Source organism: Helicoverpa armigera, chromosome 1 (genome assembly GCF_030705265.1).
Source record: "Helicoverpa armigera isolate CAAS_96S chromosome 1, ASM3070526v1, whole genome shotgun sequence".
Classification (NCBI taxonomy): domain Eukaryota; kingdom Metazoa; phylum Arthropoda; class Insecta; order Lepidoptera; family Noctuidae; genus Helicoverpa; species Helicoverpa armigera.
In genome coordinates, this window is record NC_087120.1 from 6405571 (window position 1) to 6425348 (window position 19778).

General features: G+C 41.6%; 1 protein-coding gene across 2 annotated transcripts in view; it reads left to right on the top strand.

The window, feature by feature from the left end:
* Positions 1-19094, top strand: part of LOC110383314 (sterol regulatory element-binding protein cleavage-activating protein) — a 29562-nt gene extending 10468 nt beyond the window's left edge. The window contains exons 9-22 of one of the 2 annotated variants that reach the window (XM_049839129.2): positions 233-389; positions 825-918; positions 1586-1746; positions 3280-3353; positions 3431-3468; positions 3742-3875; positions 4151-4547; positions 4821-4992; positions 8332-8442; positions 11928-12037; positions 15834-15978; positions 16536-16681; positions 17042-17162; positions 18004-19094. In XM_049839129.2, the coding sequence (XP_049695086.2) occupies positions 233-389; positions 825-918; positions 1586-1746; positions 3280-3353; positions 3431-3468; positions 3742-3875; positions 4151-4547; positions 4821-4992; positions 8332-8442; positions 11928-12037; positions 15834-15978; positions 16536-16681; positions 17042-17162; positions 18004-18137 (1994 nt within the window). In that variant the 3' untranslated portion in view covers positions 18138-19094. The remainder of the gene's footprint in view (positions 1-232; positions 390-824; positions 919-1585; positions 1747-3279; positions 3354-3430; positions 3469-3741; positions 3876-4150; positions 4548-4820; positions 4993-8331; positions 8443-11927; positions 12038-15833; positions 15979-16535; positions 16682-17041; positions 17163-18003) is intronic. The other variant, XM_064043668.1, reaches the window with a different exon arrangement.
* The last annotated feature ends 684 nt before the right edge of the window (positions 19095-19778 follow it).

Here is a 19778-nt window from a genome sequence, read left to right on the forward strand (position 1 = left end):
ATGAGAACAGACGCAGGGACCGACAATTGCCTAAGAGGATCATCATTCAATTTGTATTCGAGTGGTGTAAATAGTAAAATTCACACTTGTGTCTCAATGTGCTGCTAGCATAGTATAATTGAACCCGTTGTATGCCGGTGCGCAGATATACGCGGGACACAATTGATTTTCTATTGTTCTATAATTAGTGCCATACAAACGGTTAATCCAATGTTACTTTATTCTGTTGTAGATTTTGAGGTGACCGAGGGTAAGACTCAGCCGCACCAATGGGGAAAGGGATCAGATTTGCCCATTTACCCGACCACGCCGATGGAAATCTTACTTCTGGCCATATTGTGCACGATCAGCGTTGCAGTCATTGCCTACATGATGGTTGTGCTTTACCGGTAATTATCATTCAACTTTTTATAATAATGTCTATATATCGGATGTTAATAATAATGTCTATATATCGTATCTAATCCCATTAAATCACATCACATATATTTTATGATATTCTATGGCGAATTGTAAAATGAAATACCTAATTCATTCGGTGGTTTGGCCACGGGAGACATTTTTCGTTTTCATAATTTACAACATCATGTAAGGTGTATCCTTTGTTGGAGTTCCTTTTGAATAAAAATAAAAATAAAATAGACTTGGAAAAAGACATTAAAGCTGTATTATCTCCGAACTGATCTGATGATGTAGCCGGAACATATGATCATCATATCATTGCTGTGTGCGTGTTTTACTATTAATTTATTTATTGAGTAAATGGTTCTAACAACAAAATGACGAATGAAATTAGTAGCAGTAACATTGTTTGTGTTTAACAGATGCGTGTGTTCTCGCCACTACGCCGAATGGCGGGCGTCGTGGAGTGACGACGATGAATACAGGAAGATTGTAGCGAAGCAACCTGCTGTCCAGGTACAGAAACCTTTTACATGTTTTCCTTCATACATCACATTGCACATTGTCAATGTTGCAATCTTGGAGAACAAAATGACTAGCGTAGATGTCATAAAGCAAAGTCTCCTAAAGTAAGTAGCGCGCCAACATGCGGGTGTTCGGAGGATTAGAAACGTTAGTTGCATCACCCTTATATTTATTTTCAAAATAAAATCACCAACCAATCAACACCAATATTTGACAGATTTTTCTTGATTTGACCAGGATTCTGAATCGCCTCGTTAGTTCTAGTATCTGATCGTTTTGATCACACCTACTGTAAGTTGCCTGACCTACAAGAAAGCGTTTGACCTACCTTCACTATGGCATCTCCGCCCATCTTTCCTTTCTCCGTGCTCGTGCGCTAAGTCGAAATACTTCATTTGTTTTTTTCATTATCATCATCTCACGCCTTTTCCCAACTATGTTGGGGTCGACTTCCAGTCTAACCGGATGCGGCTGAGTACCAGTGTTTTACAAGGAGCGACTGCCTATCTGACCCCCTCAACCCAGTTACCCGGGCAACCCAATACCTCTTGGTTAGACAGGTGTCAGACTTACTGGTTTCTGACTCCCCGTAATGACTACTAAGGGTGTTCAATGACATTTATTTTTCAAAAAATAATAATTATTGTTTCGTTTCCAGCTGGTGATGGAAGCTGTGCCGTTAGTGGTGGCTGGTCACAGCCAAGAAGTGGAGTGCCTGGTGACGGATGGAGAGAAAATCGTCAGTTCGTGTCTGCAAGGCAACATCAAAGTCTGGGACTCGCAGAACGGAGAGATCATCACTAACATCGACCGCGGGGCGTGAGTGCCTTTCATATTCAAATGGACATCTCTAAATTGTGTATTTCAGACTTACTTAACTTATAACTTCAGACTTACGTGCGTTAAGGCACCTGTAACTCATCTAAACTTCTTCCGAAAGTGCACTTTGCCGTTTTTTTGCAATATACACCCAAGCCCGATGCTCATTAATTTAAGTTGTCGAATCTGTTATGCAGCATGGTACTTAACATAATCCAATCGCAGTGGTGAGAGCCTCTCTCCCTTCAGTCTTTCGTTAAGATCTAACATCGATATCAACACATCGCCATCTAACGTAAAAGTTTGACGAGCTTAGACTAAGGTACACACCTATGTAATTATAGTAATCGGCACGGATATTGAGCCCTGACCTATTGGTTTATTGCCTTATGTGTACAGTGCGCAAAGCGATCCCTACCCTTCCGCCGAGAGCTCAATATCCGTGCCGATAACTATATTTCAATTTTAATAAAAAAAAACATGCTAAATAAACATAAGAAAGTGGCAGAAAAATTGTGACCACTGTATACAAACATTTATGGTATCAAGCACGATGAGTTTCCAGAAAATTTTATAAAAGAAGCAGGCACGTGTATTATTAAAACAACTTGTGATCTCTTAAACACTATTATTAAATTTAAATTACAATATGTAGGTTTGTCCACGTCAACAGAATAATTATAAAACTGGTTTAACTTTGACCGCCAGTTACTTGCGTGTTTATATAAAACTCACGCGCTGACTACCGTGACCGACAACATCATTGGTACTCTTTGATTTGACATTGAAATAATAGCATTGAGAATAAAACTAAACTAGTGGAAATGTCATAACGCAAAATCTTCTAAGAAGCGCGCCAAATGCGGGTGTTCGGGGGACGAAGAACGTTAGGAACTACGCGTTTACACGCCTTCTGTAGAACCCGATCATTTAAAAAAAAAATAGAATCACCAATCAATGAAGGCCAATTTTTGACAGATTGATTTTGATTTGACAAGGAACCCGAACACCTCTGAACTGATCACATATCTTTACTAATATTATAAAGCTGAACAGTTTGTTTGTTTGTTTGTTTGAACGCGCTAATCTCAGGAACTACTGGTCCGATTTGAAAAATTCTTTCAGTGTTAGATAGCCCATTTATCGAGGAAGGCTATAGGCTACTTTTTATCCGGGTTCGTGCAGAGGTTTCCACGGGATGCGGGTGAAACCGCTGGCAAAAGCTAGTGAATATATAATAGAATACTGACTGTATCCTGCAGTTTCGCCAGTGTTTTGGGAGAACTTCTTCACATACCTGGTCAAAATATAGCCTATATCACTAGTGCATAGTGTAGCTTCCCAACAGCGGAAGAATTTTTCAAATCGGTTTAGCAGTTGCGGACCCTTTATGTTTATTAAGCCAAAAAATACAGATTGTCACAGTTTAAACAGACGGTTTATATTTATCATCATCATCACAAATTAAAAATAATTCCTCTTTATTAAATTTATAAGTACGGATAAAAACGTGTTTATTCTGATATCTTACAGGTTCTTCAAGTTACAAAAGGATTTGTACGAGAAGGTTTCGAAGAAAAGTAATTTGGCATATGAGCCGCGTGAAGGTTTGTTTATGTCTTCATAATGTTTTAATTTTTAATCTAAGCCTATTTGTTAATGATCCTTTTTTTTTATTTTTTAGTTAATCATAGTCCAGAACAATCGCCAAGAACAAGCGAGGTGAGTTCTTACGGTTTTATAAACCTGATAGTGACGAGGTTACAGTCACAATGTAGTTATCATAGTAAATTTTAGACTCATTTTTAACATTACGTTACTTGCCAAATATTTTTCTTACTCCTTGACCGACTTCACAAGGTGTCCTTATTTCTCTAAGTTTCATCCAAAACTGTTTGGTTAGCGAGTTTTGTGCTTGAATTTTATTCATATTGTTGTATAATAATTTAGTATTTACCGTATAATTGAATACAAAACATTGTTGTTTCTTTCCAGAACGTGCACAGGCTTCGCAAAGGATTAAGCAGTTACCTTAGCGGCCTAAGGTTTCGGTCAGTAGCGCGAGGGGACTTGCCGCAACACCTTTCCGCTGCTGAAACCACCAAATATGATTTTGCTAAGAATTACAGGTACCTATAAATTCAAACTGTGCTTATTTACTTATTGTCCAACAACGAGGTGGACAGACTACCTTAAAAAGGTCACCGGAAGACGCTGGATGCAGGTCGCCTCCAACAGGTATCTGTGGAGATCTAAGGGGGAGGCCTATGTTCAGCAGTGGACGTCCTATGGCTGAGATGTTGATGATGCTTATTTTTAAACGAAGAAGCGTTACGCAGCTATAGAATCTTAATTATGAAACTAAAAGCAGCAAAAACTCACCTTATAATTATTATTATTCCAGAAATTTATACTGCGGAGACGGACAAGACGTTTTATACAATTGTTACGAGGCTAAAGAAAATGTGGATACTAGTAATTTAAATATAAGTCACCAAAATACATCAATCAATAATGTTAAGGATAGTGATAAAAGTGATGAAAACATTTTCGTATTTAATTCATGTGAGAATTCAGTGTACAGTGTAGATGATAAGTGTAATGATAAGTCTATGGTAAATGACAGTGGGGCCACAATAGAGGAGAGTGACAATGGTAACTTAGTAAGTAATTTAGACTGGAGAGGGAAAGCGATCAAAGAATCTCCTGTGTGGTGTATGGACTTTTGTAACGATCTTATCATATTGGGTTGTGCCGACGGACGACTGGAGTTTTGGGAAGCAAGCTCTGGGAAACTCATGGTACAGTATTATTCTGTTATACATTACCTGCTTTTTTTGTGTCCTTTGTTTACCATTTTCCAATTAGTAACTCGTTCAAAGTTCTTAAAAAAATCTCACATACGTTTCGATTAATTAATGACGCCTTAATATTAATAAAACTTTGGTAAGACTATGTATTTACAATTCCATTTTAAATTAAAATGTGAGCAGAGCTAAAAACCATGCTAATCATATGAATAATGAAGCCAGGAGTGCGTTGGGTCAGTAGTATAATGTGTAATGTATCGTCAGTGTGTATGGTGGAGCGCGGAAGGCGGCGCGACGCACGTCCGCGCGCTAGCGGGCGCGCGGCGCGTGTGCGCGGCCTCGCTGGCCGGCCACCTCACGCTGCTGCGTCTCGACGCCTACAACGCGGCGTCCGGCGCGCACGTCGACTGGCACTTCAGTACCGCGCACAGAACCAGTAAGTCGAACATCTTCTTATTTATGGTATAACTAGCTGTTGCCCGCAACTTCGTCTGCGTGGGCAATATAGAATAGTCAAAATACTACTTATCCCGTAGGAGCATTCTTTCACGTGACAGTATAATTAGGATTAGCACTTAGCAGTCGCATTATGTACTGATAGGTTCAAACTATAGTTCGGCCGCTCAGAGAATGCGTTTCTGACACATCGCGATTGAACTGACGACGTAACTTTGTAATGGAGTTGCAGTACGATAAAAATATTTTTGCTGGTTGTTTATCGTTTTAACAATTGTTGAGCATTAAAACAACATTATTATATCAATAATAATCAATGAATGTTGTAATTTTGTGCCAAATTGAGTGTCAAATAACTTGGTAAACAATATTTTTCTAAATCTATACTGCGCTATTACAAGGTTATGTCAGCGCTTTATATTTGTAGTGCTGTGCTAAAAATAACAGGCAAGTATCGTAATCTGTTCTGGTGGATGGTTCTTATACAGTTATACTTATAATATAAAATAATACGTTTTGTTTTTCTTTTTAAGAATTTGAAAATAATGGACTATAGGATAACTTTTATGAAATATAAAAATAAAACTATGATCAAACTGAACGCGCGAAAGAAAGTAGCATTTTATATTTAGGTTGAAAATGGTAACCCCAAATGGCATCATGGGCCGTCATTTTGTGACGCTAAATAGTCATTTGTTGTCGTTTCGTGCGCTAAGACTAAGTGCCCTGCCTCATTAGGACGCCAATGGCGACGTCGCCGGCTACGTATCCAAGCAGTTAGTATTGAAATGTATGGAACCTAACTCACTTGGCGACGGTTTGGTAACGTCGCCAAATTGGAGGCGTGGCCACGAGCTACAGTTCCCTATGTGGCTTCTGGCTACCGTGGCAACTTGGCGACGTGGCCACAGTAGCCACTATAATGTACACGGTAAAGCGCACCTCCCTCACACAGTCGCCAATGTGGTCGCCAGTCAGCTTGCAATTTCTTGAGCGACGACGTAAACAATTGACTGTCGAGACGCCATGGCCACTCGACTTGGCGACATTTGGATGCCAGAAGTAGCCAGACCTGTGCCGCTGGCGACGTCGCCATGGCGTCCCAGTGAGGTAGAGCTCTAAAAACCTGATTTTGGAAGATTTTGACCGAGATATCAGGATTGATTCTGTTATTGATAATACCTAATATACACGTAATATACACGTAGGCGAAGATGATGATGAAGACACCACCTCCTCAAGCGAATTCGGAGTCTGATTAACATTCTGTACGCACATTCAATTCAATTTACTTACTTTATTGCATAGAAATACAGATTGTAACTTTGTAACAAAGAATAAATAAAACGATTTTATTATATGAATATGACCTTTTTTTGGTTTCCACTTAAATAACTAAAATATAAATTTTAAATGATTCCGCCAATTTAAAACGAAAATAATCTTAAAATAATGCGGCGGTTTATTTTGGGGGAACGGTAACGAACTCAGTGTTATGTTGTGCCCATCACTAGTCCTGACTAACTGATAGGTGTCAGGAACGCATTCTCTGAACGGCCGAACTTTAATACATTTTACATCCTTCATCATCCCTTATTTTATCACCCGTGGGGGTTGAATGGGGGTTGAATTAATCAAAATCGCATTTAAGCGAACGTCATCATAAAATTCTGATTCATCATCAGAACTTCTTCATAAAATCTAAGATGTGTACAAACTTTCATCCCCTATTTTATCCCCTTAGGGATGGAATTTATCAAAATCCTTTCTTAAGGGTTGCCTACGCCATAGTAGTTTTATGCATGCAAAATCTCAGTCCGATCGGTTTAAAATTGACAAAGTTTCATACAAACTTTCATCCCCTATTTTATCCCCTTGGGGGTAGAATTGATAAAAATCCTTTCTTAGCGGATGCCTACGTCATAACATCTACCTGCATGCCAAATTTCAGCCCGATCCGTCCAGTAGTTTCAGCTGTGCGTTGATAGATCACTATGTCAGTCAGTCAGTCAGTCACCTTTGAGTTTTATATATTTAGATGACTCATCATCCTCCGAGCCTTTTCCCAATCATGTTGGGGTTGGCTTCCAGTCTAGCCGGATTCAGCTGAGTACCAGTGCTTTACAAGAAGCGACTGCCTATCTGACCACAACCCAGTTACCCGGGCAACCCGATACCCCTTGGTTAGACTGGTGTCAACTTACTGGCTTCTGACTACCCGTAACGACTGCCAAGGATGTTCAATGACAGCCGGGACCTACAGTTTAATTGCCATCAGAAACACAGTCAATGGTGTCTAAGATATACTTAGAAAGTACATACAAACTTAGAAAAGTTGCATTGGTACTTGCCTGACCTGGGATCGAACCCGCGCCCTCATACTTGAGAAGTTGGTCCTTTACCCACTAGGCCACCACGACTTTTTTGGCAAAAAAATAATTAGTCCGTCTTCTAGATAACCCTAAACTAAAACAATGGACAAGTATTTTTTAATTTTACTCACAAACAAGTAACAACGAAGATGTAACACGATTGAATTTTATCTAACGTCACTTCTGAGTACAAATTTGACACATACGTGACATCACTAGATTATATAATAAATAATGTTTTGTAAAAAAATACATGTCTAATATTATTGACAAGTCTAGAACGCAGACTAATTAGAATCACTATTTTTTTACCCAGTCAACATGCCTATTGGCCCCTGCCTCTGTGGGTGCAGCGTGAGGGAATGTCAATCTCTTACCGACTAAACCCCACCATGTTCCCCTTGAACCCTTTGTGTACCACGACCGAGGTAAATCTTTCTAACAATCCCGCAGCCCCATCATCATTTGGGTGAATCACCATCTGTTCTAAAACTATCCACTTGCGCAATTGCATCCACATAAACAATAGCCTATGTACTCTCCACAGGTCAAAATTATCTATACCTACAGCAAATTTCATTTAAAACGGTTCAACAGTTTCGTCAGAAAGACAGAAATTTCTCCAAAACAATATTCACTACTCTTTTGCAACCAGGTATAGGAAAAATGCTGCGGGTTGTTCGAAAGAAATACCGCGGCCCTGGTACATAAAAGGCCTATGACGGAACACGACGGTTTTTAGTCAGTAAGAGTCTGACACTCCCTCACCGCTGCTAACCCACAGCGGGAGGGGTCATTTGATGATTTTTGACGTCGGTAAAAAAAAAAGGTATAGGAAAAATATTATCGAACTGATGTCTATACAAATCTACGTTCGACTACACATAATTCACTCACTTACAAACTCCGAAATGTTTATATTTAGTTGTTTGTGTGAATATTTTCAGCGCACAAACGCACGGGATCAGCGGGCTCGTTAAGGGTGGGTCACGCCCGTGACGACTCAACGCGCGCTAGAATGAGTTTCTCTTATGAAGCTGATCTCAGCGACGGAGAAGGTAAGATCGGCCCTATACCTAGTCCAGTATAGCTAGTATCCAGTGGCGAGGCGTCCTTATAAGCCGATTCCCATCGGCTTCCCTTTCGAATTTCAAGAAAGAAGCATAGGTATAAGTTATAATATAGGTATAGGTATAATTAATATAATCATTTAAACCACACAATTTAAATATGTAGGTATAACAAAACGCCTACCACCGTAAAAAAAAAGTCTATAAATTACTTGAAACATTTTGCTCCTACTAAACAAGCCGCGGCTTCCTCCTCCATACAAAACTACGCTTGCGTGACGTCATCCACGCCGCGCCGCGCGATGTTCGCGGCATAAGGGCGAGCGGTAAGCCGGCTCACGCAGCGGGTTCCACCAATCAAAACTCGCGAGTGAACGAGAAAGAACGCGTGAAGAGTAGAGTAGCTATATCTGTCTACGCGCGAGTGACAGCGCTTAGAGCTTTCAAATATGTAAACAAACAAATCAGACAAATTCACTCTCATTGTTCTTATTTTGTTTTAGATAATACCATTAACAATTTGTTCTTTGTATTACTTAATTGAATTTATTAGTGTGTGTATCATTTGGAAATAACATAGTTCGTGTGTGTACAATATTTTATGTTAGTTTAAGTGTTTTAGTTACATTATGTCAACATAGATGGCGTTGTGCATTTTTATGCAAATCCTGAATCGCGGTGTTAAGATTCTCCGCGATTTAATGACCCTAGTTGGGAATTTATAGTTTTTCGTATTCACCGAGTATATGAATTTGATTAAGTAGTTGGAAGTATCATTACTCCCTACTAGTCCCTACTAATCCCCGCGATCGCACTGTGACCTGGAACTCAGTAAGAGTATAGTGTGTGTAGTGAAAATAGAGAGACCTACGTTGAAATGAGTTATTTTTATACGTAGACAGTTTGCATCACGGTTCTTTTTTTTTAATGTACACACTTATAAAACTTAACTAGGATAGCATTAATCGCATTAGACTGTTTTCCACAGAATATTTACTTTAGGAAGGAACTTGTTTTTCAAGGTTAAGTTTTGAGAATAAAAACGTGTTATAAAACTCGGGCACGCCGCTCGGGTGAATTACCTACCAACAGCCCCGGATCTAGGGGGGGGCAAGCCGGGGCCCATGCCCCGGGCGGCAAATTCAGGGGGCGGCAAAATCAGGCGGCTGCCTGATTTTAAATCCTACATCACAGACCATAATAGTTACCTACAGGGCCGTCTTAACCTATGGTGCAGGGTGTGTGTATGTCTCAGGGGCGCCCCACCATCAGGAAATTTCGAAAAAATTACACAGTCGCCTTCGCTTTGTTTAATTGATCATTTTGATTATTTTTCACTTTTAACATCCTCCAAATAAGTGAAAAAATTCTCGCTCGCTACGCTCGCGACTAAATGGCAATGAATGTATTTTTATTCAGATGGTTTATCATTTTTATTGACGCACCGAATCAACGAACACAAATGGCACTCGCTCTAATCACGGTTTCTTTTTATTTGTTCATAATTCCCAGTTTCATTTGTGAGTCTTCAGGGCCGTCTTAAGCTATGGTGCAAGGTGTGCGAAAAACCCGGGCGCCTCGGGCTAGGGGCGCCGCGGGACGCCCCTGTTTGATAAGGAAGTCCCACATTGTATCATGATACAGACAAAAAAGTCGCCTTCGCTTTGTTTAATTGATCATTTTGATTATTTTTCACTTTTAACATCCTCCAAATAAGTGAAAAAATTTCGCTCGCTACGCTCGCGGCTAAATGACAGTGTATGTGCTGTTTTTCTGATTGTTTTATTATTTTTATTGACGCACCGAATCAACGAACACAAATGGCACTCGCTCTTATCACGGTTTCTTTTTATTTGTACATAATTCCCAGTTTAATTCGTGGCTTTACAATGTACTTAGTCACTTATTATTTTGTCGTAGGCTCAAAAAATTTCGCGCTCGCTTCGCTCGCGCAATATTATACATACGTTGCTATCATAACTTCTTGACTCAAATCCACGCTGTATTACATTTTTATAAGTCAAATGTATCTACCAAAAATATTATTTATGGAGTCCTCAAAAACAAAAAAGTTTGCGCTTCCGACTGCTTGTTACTTTACAGCGCTTTTAAAAATGTATTAACTTTTTGTGTCCCAAAATTAAAAAAAATTGTGCGCTTCTTTCGCTCGCGCAAATTTCTACAATAATTGCATTATTCTGTCTCGACTTTCATAACTTAAACCTGGCCAACAGTTTGAGCCGACAATGATTTGGACACTTTTTTTTAAGTCATTTACCTACCAAAAAAGTGACTTTCGTTGGTGAAAATAAACATAAGTAGGAAGGGGCGGCATTTTTCAGTTTTTGCCCCGCCTAAAAAAAATTGAAGATCCGGGGCTGCCTACCAATATTACGTCAATATTAAAATTACTAACGTCCTGGCGGATTTATGAAACATATACCTACGATAAATATCAATGGCTAACAGGCCGTTGTAAATTAAATACTTAAAATGTACCTATTGTTTCTAGTGCCAACTTTTCTCAGATTCTAGTAATTAATATACCTAACTAAAGATAATAAAGTTTTAAAGATATTAATAATCTGCTGAATTCCTCGAGAAAACATGTTCAAACTATCAGTCTCTCAGTCAGTGCTAAAAGGTGGACTGAGAAATTACCTCCATTACCTCTCCCCCCCATCCCTGAGTACTCCCCCCCCATTTTTTTTTTGCTGCGGCTTCCCTATTTCATTAAACCACCCTTCGCCACTGCTAGTATCACTACATAGTAAAAACCAATATCGCTTTTGCTGTCCCTAGGCTTAAATCTTTAAAACAGCGCAACGGATCTTGATGCGGATTTTTTTAAATAGAGAATTGGAGAGGAATGTTTATATGTTTAACTAGCTTCGTGAACGTATGTGCAGGTACTGTGCGTCATCCACCGTGCAACAGCTCGACGCTTCAAACTCCGTCTAGACTTAGGCCGGTTTTACAGTCACTCTGACCATCAGCACTAACAGCTAAACGCGTAATTTGTCTGAACATCGTCTGCACTGACAGCTACATGTAAAAAACACAAAAGCAAAAACGCTTCATAGAGTTTCATATATCCCTACATAGCTCACTTACGGCTATCGCGGCGTCAAGTGTGGACGTACAACGAACCTACAACGATCTCTGTTAGCAAATCCCTCAAAAACCGACAACAGGCGGATCGCAGCCGAGCACGAACGAAATGCTCGCAGCGCGCTCGTTAGAGGCTTATATGTTGGTCCACACTAGACGAATTGTGTTCGGCTCGTGCTCCGCTCGTGCTCGACTCTCCTAGCGTAGACACAGGAGCCGTGTCTCGCTCGGTTCGTCTAGCGTAGACCCGCCTTTACATTCATTTAAATTGTGTTGCGCAACGCTCCGCCAGAGCGAACCTTACCACATGATGTCTGTTCGGAATTTTGTATGATGTGCTTATATTGATGGTATTGTTACAGAAGTGGTGTGCTCAAGGATAGCGCAGTGCAGGCCCCACCAGCAGCCGATCACCGAGATGCACTCTGAAGGAGGCCGCATCCTCACTGGGGGACAAGATCATGTACTCAAGGTAAACTTACCGTAATCATAATTCGCATTTTATAGACCAACACGCCTTTAAAAACATGCCCACGTTAAAGTTTTTTTTACTTTTTTTTTGTGGGAGCATCATGTTTCCTTCCTCCATACTTTTCTATCTCTTCTCGTCTTCTCACAAGTAACATTCTTCGTATCATTCTTTCAAGCCATCCATCCACCGTGTCTTTGGCCGTTCTCTTCCACTGTGTCCATCCATACTCTTGCTCAAAACCTTTCGTTCAATATGGTCATCATTCTTCCGCATCACATGTCCATACCACTGCATATATCGGAAACAACTGAACCAGTTTAAAAAAATCATTGCTGAAAAGCTATGTGTCCCTGGGTTACACGGGCTATATTTTATCCGCTTACGGGAAGTAGTTCCACCGAATGCGGTTGAAATAGCGGGGAACGGATGGTGATGTTGCTTATCTGTAGCTCTTCTTCCTGCCCTGTCCCAAGGTATTTGGGGTCGGCGCAATATGTTTCTTTCTTCCATTGCTCTCTATGATCTCTATCAGACGTCATACTAGCATCCACTTACTTCTCAGGATCCATTCAGATAGACCGGCTCGGAGAGCATCAGCGCGCATTTTTCTTTTCACACAGACCGGAATCAGCTCCGATCGGCTGCGTAAGATGCAATCGGAGCCAAACGTCTTCGTGACCGAGAAAAAGAACGCGATCGGAGCCGGTTAGCTCCTCTTATTATTTCACACCGAGCGCCTTCGAGCATTCTTAATGTCAAAAGCAGTGCACATACAAAAATGAACCTTACTACAAATACTCGATTTTCAATGTGTTAAGGATTTGCTCTCCTCTCCGAGCCGGTCTGTCTGAACGGACCCTTATTCATGTCCTCTTTCAAGCGTCAATCCATCTTTTCCTTTGTCTACCTCAACTAGAGATGTAAAGTGACCGTCACGTTATATGTGACCGATTAATCTGACCGAGCATATTGGACATTTATCCAATTTGACCGGTCACTTATTGTCATTTATTGTCAGCAACGTCAGAATCGTTTTTTTTTTGTTTAAAAATAGAATTTATTAGAAATAAACGTTTTTTCTTTCTTTATTTTATAAAACTACGGAAGTTTTAGAATCATCGAAGGTAACCAAATGTCATTCATCGATCTTTAAGATAAGATTTCGCCCGGCGGGAGATGTCGTGCGGTGTTCCGCAGGGGTCGGTTCTGGGCCGCTCTTGTGGAACATCGGCTACGACTAGGTGCTGCGCGCCGACCTCCTTAGCGGCGTCAGCGTGGTCTGCTACGCTGACGACACGTTGGTTCTGGCACAAGGGAGGTCGCACCAGGAGGCGGCCGAGATAATGACGCGCGGGGTTGCGACCATCATCGAGAGGATCTAGCTGCTGGGCCTGGAGGTGACCTTGCACAAATCCGAGGCCATGTGCTTTCATGGGCTTCGGAACGCGCCACCTTCAGGCTCCCAAGTCACGGTGGGGGGGGAGGAGGGGGGTTCTCATCGGCGTCGAGAGGACGATGAAGTACCTAGGACTCGTCCTCAACAGCCGGTGGAACTTCGTTGAGCATTTCCGACGTTTGGGCCCACAACTGGAGAAGGCAGGTGCTGCCTTCAAACGGCTCCTGCCCAATCTGGGAGGCCCAAACGCCCCCTGCCGTAAACTCTACGTGGGGGTCATGCGGTCCATGGCCCTTTACGGGGCCCCGGTATGGGCACGTTCGGTACGGCCGCGTGCTGTACACTACCTGAACGTGCCCTAAAAGGTGATAGCCATTAGGCTAATCCGGGGGTACCGTACGATCTCCCGCGAAGCAGCTGGCCTACTTGCTGGACTGCCACCGTGGGATCTCGAGGCGAGAGTCTTCTTGCGCCTGTACGACTGGCGCGAGGAGACACTGCGCCGGGGGGAAACTCCGCTGCCGCGGCAAGTTGTCGCGCAGCGGGCGGAGCTCCGGCGCGATCTCATGGTGGCCTGGAGGGAGCGACTGTCGCAACCCAGTGCAGGGCACGCCACCATCGTGGCGGTAAGTCCCCTCTTTGAGGAGTGGCTCGGGAGGAGTCACGGCGCCCTCACGTACCGCATGACGCAGGTCCTCACCGGACACGGTTGTTTCGGGAGGTACCTGTACCGAATCGGTCGTGAGGAGGCACCCGGGTGTCACCACTGTGCGGACAGCCCCGAGGACACGGTGGACCACACAGTCCAGGTGTGCCCCGCATGGGAAGGGCACCGCTGGGTCCTCGTCGAGGCTTTAGGCGGCGGCGACCTCTCTCGTCCGGCCCTGATCCAGGCCATGGTCCGGGGCGAGAGGAATGGGATGCCGTCGCCTCCTTCTGCGAAGCAATCATGCTCGAGAAGGAGGAGGCGGAACGCCAGAGAGTTCGCACCTCTCATCCCAGCCGCCGTGCTGGACCAGGTAGACACCACGGGCGCCGGGTGTCGCGAGATGACTCCCGGCCACCGTAGGTGTGGGTCTGTGGGCGGTGAGTTCCGGTGGCTCATCGTCCCTCTGTCTACTTAGACGACAGACCCGTGTCGACACGCGCTCCTCAAAGAGATGTCAGCAACCCCAGAGGGGCCCAGTTGGGCCAAGGCCTGCCGGGGCTGCGGGTTGTTCGAAAGAGTTACCGCGGCTCTGGTACATAAAAGGCCTACGACGGAACACGACGGTTTTTAGTCAGTAAGAGTCTGACACTCCCTCACCGCTGCTAACTCACAGCAGGAGGGGTCATTTGATGATTTTTAACGTCGATAAAAAAAAAGATTTCGCCGACACTATAATTAATGATTTGTCAGTATACATCAATAAAAATAAATACGTACTTGAGAGTCTATCTTTTTAAAAGGTTATCTATGCACTATGTTGGTTTAGAAAGGCAATTATAGGTATTATTTCACATTCATAATGTTTTTAATTTGTTTGAGACGAAAATAATAATTGTACCAAGTAAAAAATACTTATTTAATATATCTGACCAGTCTGACAATAAATGTCCAATGTGACCGGTCATTTAATAGTAATTGACGGTCACTTATCGTATGTGACCGTCAGTTTACAACCCTAACCTCAACCTATCCATCCTTCCACATTCATATTTAACACAACTATTTCTTTGTAGCATGTGTTTTACACTCTATCATCCCATACCACGACAAACACTGACCTCTCATTTTTTCTGTCACTTTCTCTAGAAGCTCATGGACCAAAAAATAAGACTCAAAAATAGCTTCTTGCTGCTTCTTCAATTTCTGTCAACAACCTTACCTCTTTAAGTAAAATAGCTTTATCTGAACTAACTTAGATGGCCCATTATTTTCTCTCTCCAGTTGTCTAAACTAAGTTGCAGTTGTTATCTCCTGGCTTGTAGTTTTTGTAGCACTTCTGCGGTAATAATTTTATTAGTCCGTATATTTTTAGCTACCTATTGTCCTAAAAATGATTTTTTTTAATTAAAATAAACTGACTGTATTTCGGATGGCACGTTAAACGTAGGTCCCGGCGTCAATACTGTTGACGATCAGGGAAAAAAAGTTTCGTTCGTTGTCAAAGGGTGTTACCGAGCGGTAATAACCCGTCCCGGCTGTCATTACGGGTAGTCAGAAGCCAGCAAGTCTGACGCCAAGGGGTATCGGGTTGCCCGGGTAACTGGGTTGAGGAGGTCAGATAGACAGTCGCTCCTTGTAAAGCACTGGTACTCAGCTGAATCCGGTTAGACTGGAAGCCGACCCCAACATATTTGGGAAAAGGCTCGGAGGATGATGATATTGTCTTAAAAATGCTTTTATATTTTTACCAGGTGTTCTCAAGTGATCTGAACCCGCTGTTCACGCTGCATGGCCACTGCGGACCCATAACGAGTTGCTTCATCGATCACGCGACGCCCACGATAGCGGGTAGTGGCTCCCAAGACGGCTTACTATGTGTATGGGATCTACATACCGGTAAGCTACTATTATAATTATTAGAATATTGACTTTATGAAACCAGTCTATGTCCCTACAGTCAAAACGATTTCCTTCGTGTTCTAGAAGGTTCAATTTGCGGTTGTTCAATCCCGGCTGTAATTAGAACATCTTATGCAGTCATTACGTGTAGTCAAAAGCCAGTAACGACCAGCCTTACTAAAGAGTATCGGCGACCAGAGGCCCGATTCTGCTATGTGACAATTGGATAACAATTGAATCTCAATAGCAGTTTTAACCTTAACATCCTGTTATTAATATAAGACCAATCTTATTCCATTGACATTTCAGTGGTTTGCTATTGGTCTACCATTTGGTCTTTATGGTAGTCTGACTTTTATTTAAAAGCAAAAAAAAACCGAAATGCCTCATACGCTTCAATCGTAATTGAGTCTTGATTGAATCTTCGTTGTATATCAATCGTATATCGCTTAAGTAAAATTGGCAGAATCTAGCCTCTGGTCAAGGCAGTCGCAGTCGCTCCATTTAAACACTGTCAAGAAAGGCTAGGCAGTTGATATGATGATTGTTTACAGGTGCCTGTCTATACAGCATGCAAGCCCACGATGGAGCGGTGACGTCACTCGCGTACACTGCTTCGTACGTTGTGTCGGCGGGCGCGGACGAACGGCTGTGTATCTGGGACCGGTTTCAGGGACACATGCTCAACTCCATTCATATTGTGAGTTCCTACTATATATGCATTTTTATAAAATTTTAGGACATATTAGTGACCGAAAGACGTGTCATCGCTATTGTTTTTCCCAACTTCAGCTCACATCATATGACTTTATGAACAACTAGCTTCCGGCCGTGGCTTCGCCCTCGTGCTGTGTTGATAAAAGCAGCCTATTAACACATAGGGGGTATCACCTATCTACTACATACCAAACCGGTCCAGCCGTTTTTGAATGAAAGAATAACATACATACATACATTCTCACAAACTTTCACATTTATAATATCAGTAGGATTAGTAGGATGGTTTTGTAATCGTCAGAATTATGAAACAGCTATAAAGTAAGTTGAACAATGTGTACAGGGTCTGAACTACATGAGCCGCATGCTGCCGCTGACGCATACAATGCTAGTGATGGGTGATCGCAGCGGACTCACGGCGTACGACCTCAGCAGTGGTGACGTCATACGACGAGTACTCCTAGGTAAAATAAATCCTTTAACATGTTTTGTTTTGATTGCCTTATATTAGTCTTGTTCGTATAGAGATATACAACGTCACCAGCCGTTCCGTTTCACCCGTCTTAGGTGAAACTGCTTCCCTTGCGCGGATAAAATATAGCCTATGTAACCCGTCGTTGAAAATCCTTGGCAGTCGTTATGGGTAGTCAGAAGCCAGTAAGTCTGACGCCAGTCTAACCAAGGGGGTTGCCCGGGTAACTGGGTTGAGGGGGTCAGATAGGCAGTCGCTCCTTATAAAACACTGGTACTCAGCTGAATCCGGTTAGACTGGGAGCCGACCCCAACATAGTTGTTAAAAGGCTCGGGAGATGATGTAACCCGGGGATAAAGTAGCTTGTCAAAAAAGAAAGAATGTTAAATTGGTTCAGTAGTTTCGGATATATGCATCAGTATGGGCATATGATGAAGAACAGAACCATGTTGAGCGAATCGTGTTGTTATATAAACCTTAAACCGCTTAGCTGTGGCTGGGCAAAAAGGTGTCGCGTAGGAATTTTAGTTATTTTAATGGCAAGGGAGTAGATACGATGGGGCAGTGTGTGGCAAATGCCCCACCAATAACTTACTACAGCGATAACTGAATACATACACTTTTTTCCATTATGGGTAATTTTTGATGCAACAATCTGTAAGACCTATGTACGGTACCTGAAAGTACTATCAAGATATTAACCAGGGTAAGACTAAAGGTAGTTAGGTACATAATTTAAACTGTTGTCCCACCCCGAGCCCATGGCTGCGTCGATCAATAATATAATGACAGTATTTTAATGTGTTCTTGAATATTCTTTTTTTTTATTTCAGGCCAGAGCGACGGATGTATCTTCGTGAGACAGATATTACCGTTGAAAGATGCAATAGTTTGTGACTACGCGAATCAGTTACGAATCGTTCGCTTCCCGCTGGTCTCCAGATTATGTGATATGAAAAACGAGTAAATAATGCCAACAATTAGACGTAATTACCAGGACAACAGAAAACAACGCATATTTTTAAGACTAACTTATCATTGTGTACATGTAATGGTGTACTGTAACGATAGACTTGAATAGTGTCTTATTAGCCTCCGTAACACATTTATTATGTGATTACTTCACAACCTCGTATCACTAGGATATTTATTATAATATAATGTATTTGAATATCGTTTTAGCCTCGTTCCAAATCCAAATGACGAACTATTTACTAATACAGAAAATATGTTTTAAAACTGATAACGTATGCTGAAAGCAAAAAAAAACTTTCAAGATTATATTTATTTCTGGGCATAAGGTGAGCCTCAAATGACAATAATACAATGTGATGAAAAGAAGACCGTACGAGGAGGGTTATACGTGACTGCGAGAAATATGTCATTAAACATGCATCGAACTTTAATTCATACCTGCAGCGATCATATTTATTATTAAAAAGTGCCTGTAAAAAAACCCTCACACTGGCAATGTTCTGGTGTATAGGCTCGCGCGCAATCAGACTCATCGAAATACTTTCGAGATCAAGATTGGCAAAAGTGGTGCCTTTGAGAACTATTAACACACACACATCTTAAAACAAAGGCCTGAAACCACTTTAACGAAGACTGTCTGCAGTACTTTACTTTCTAGAACGCTATTCTAATGACATATTTACCGTTAATTGTCACTGAACATCGTTTTTCATCCCCTACTTTAGTCCATTCCCTTCCTAGTTTTATTTTAAAGTTGCCATAGTTAATTGGCGAAATAATTGTTAACTAAATAAAAACATAATTGTCAAATAATTAATATGCTAATTAAGTAGGTTATCAAAATTAAAGTTTTATCGACGTTTAACGATACACTGCTTTTTTACACAGAGATTTAAGATGAGCTCCGTTGGAAGTTATTGTTGTAAATTAAAATATCTATCTAATAATACACTTGTAGTTATTATTGTGTCAATCACCTACCATATTCACGACTAAATTCAAATCAGGTTTTCCAAAATGATGGTAGGTATGGTGGCCTTGTTGAGCAGTTCATCTCGATTTTTACTCTCGTCGAAATTCCGCTTTTCCATTCTTCTTCTGCTTAGAGGCGAATTTGGAACATATGATTTGAATTGGCAGTTTCCCGCGGTGTCTCCACTTTCTGCGTGTATTGACTAGCAGTTGCGACTTGATACTCGCATATATCGCACTGTATGTGTATGCATTGATCATTTTTTTTTTTAATTGAACCAGTAGTTCTTGAGATTAAGGCAAGAATTTGTACGGTTGATTACATGCATAATTTCTACGATCAACTGATCCTGAATGAATGAGTGTCAGACCCTTACCTTCTGAACATGGACGTATATAAGGTGGAGTGCAGGTCTAGGAGTCCGGATGCGACACAAAAAAAATAGCCCACGAACGTCTGTCTTACAATGTAAAAACTGCGTTTGAACTAAAAATTGTACAAACGATTATGGAACTTTCTGTGATGATGCGATTCTCGTCTTTCTTGATTCTAAAACATGGAAAAAGTGGCGCTCGCTTCGCTCGCGCATTCAGAATCTGTGTCCTCTTGTTTTTGCATTTGCCAATAATCTAAAAGTTATGTATGTTTAGGCTACATTTT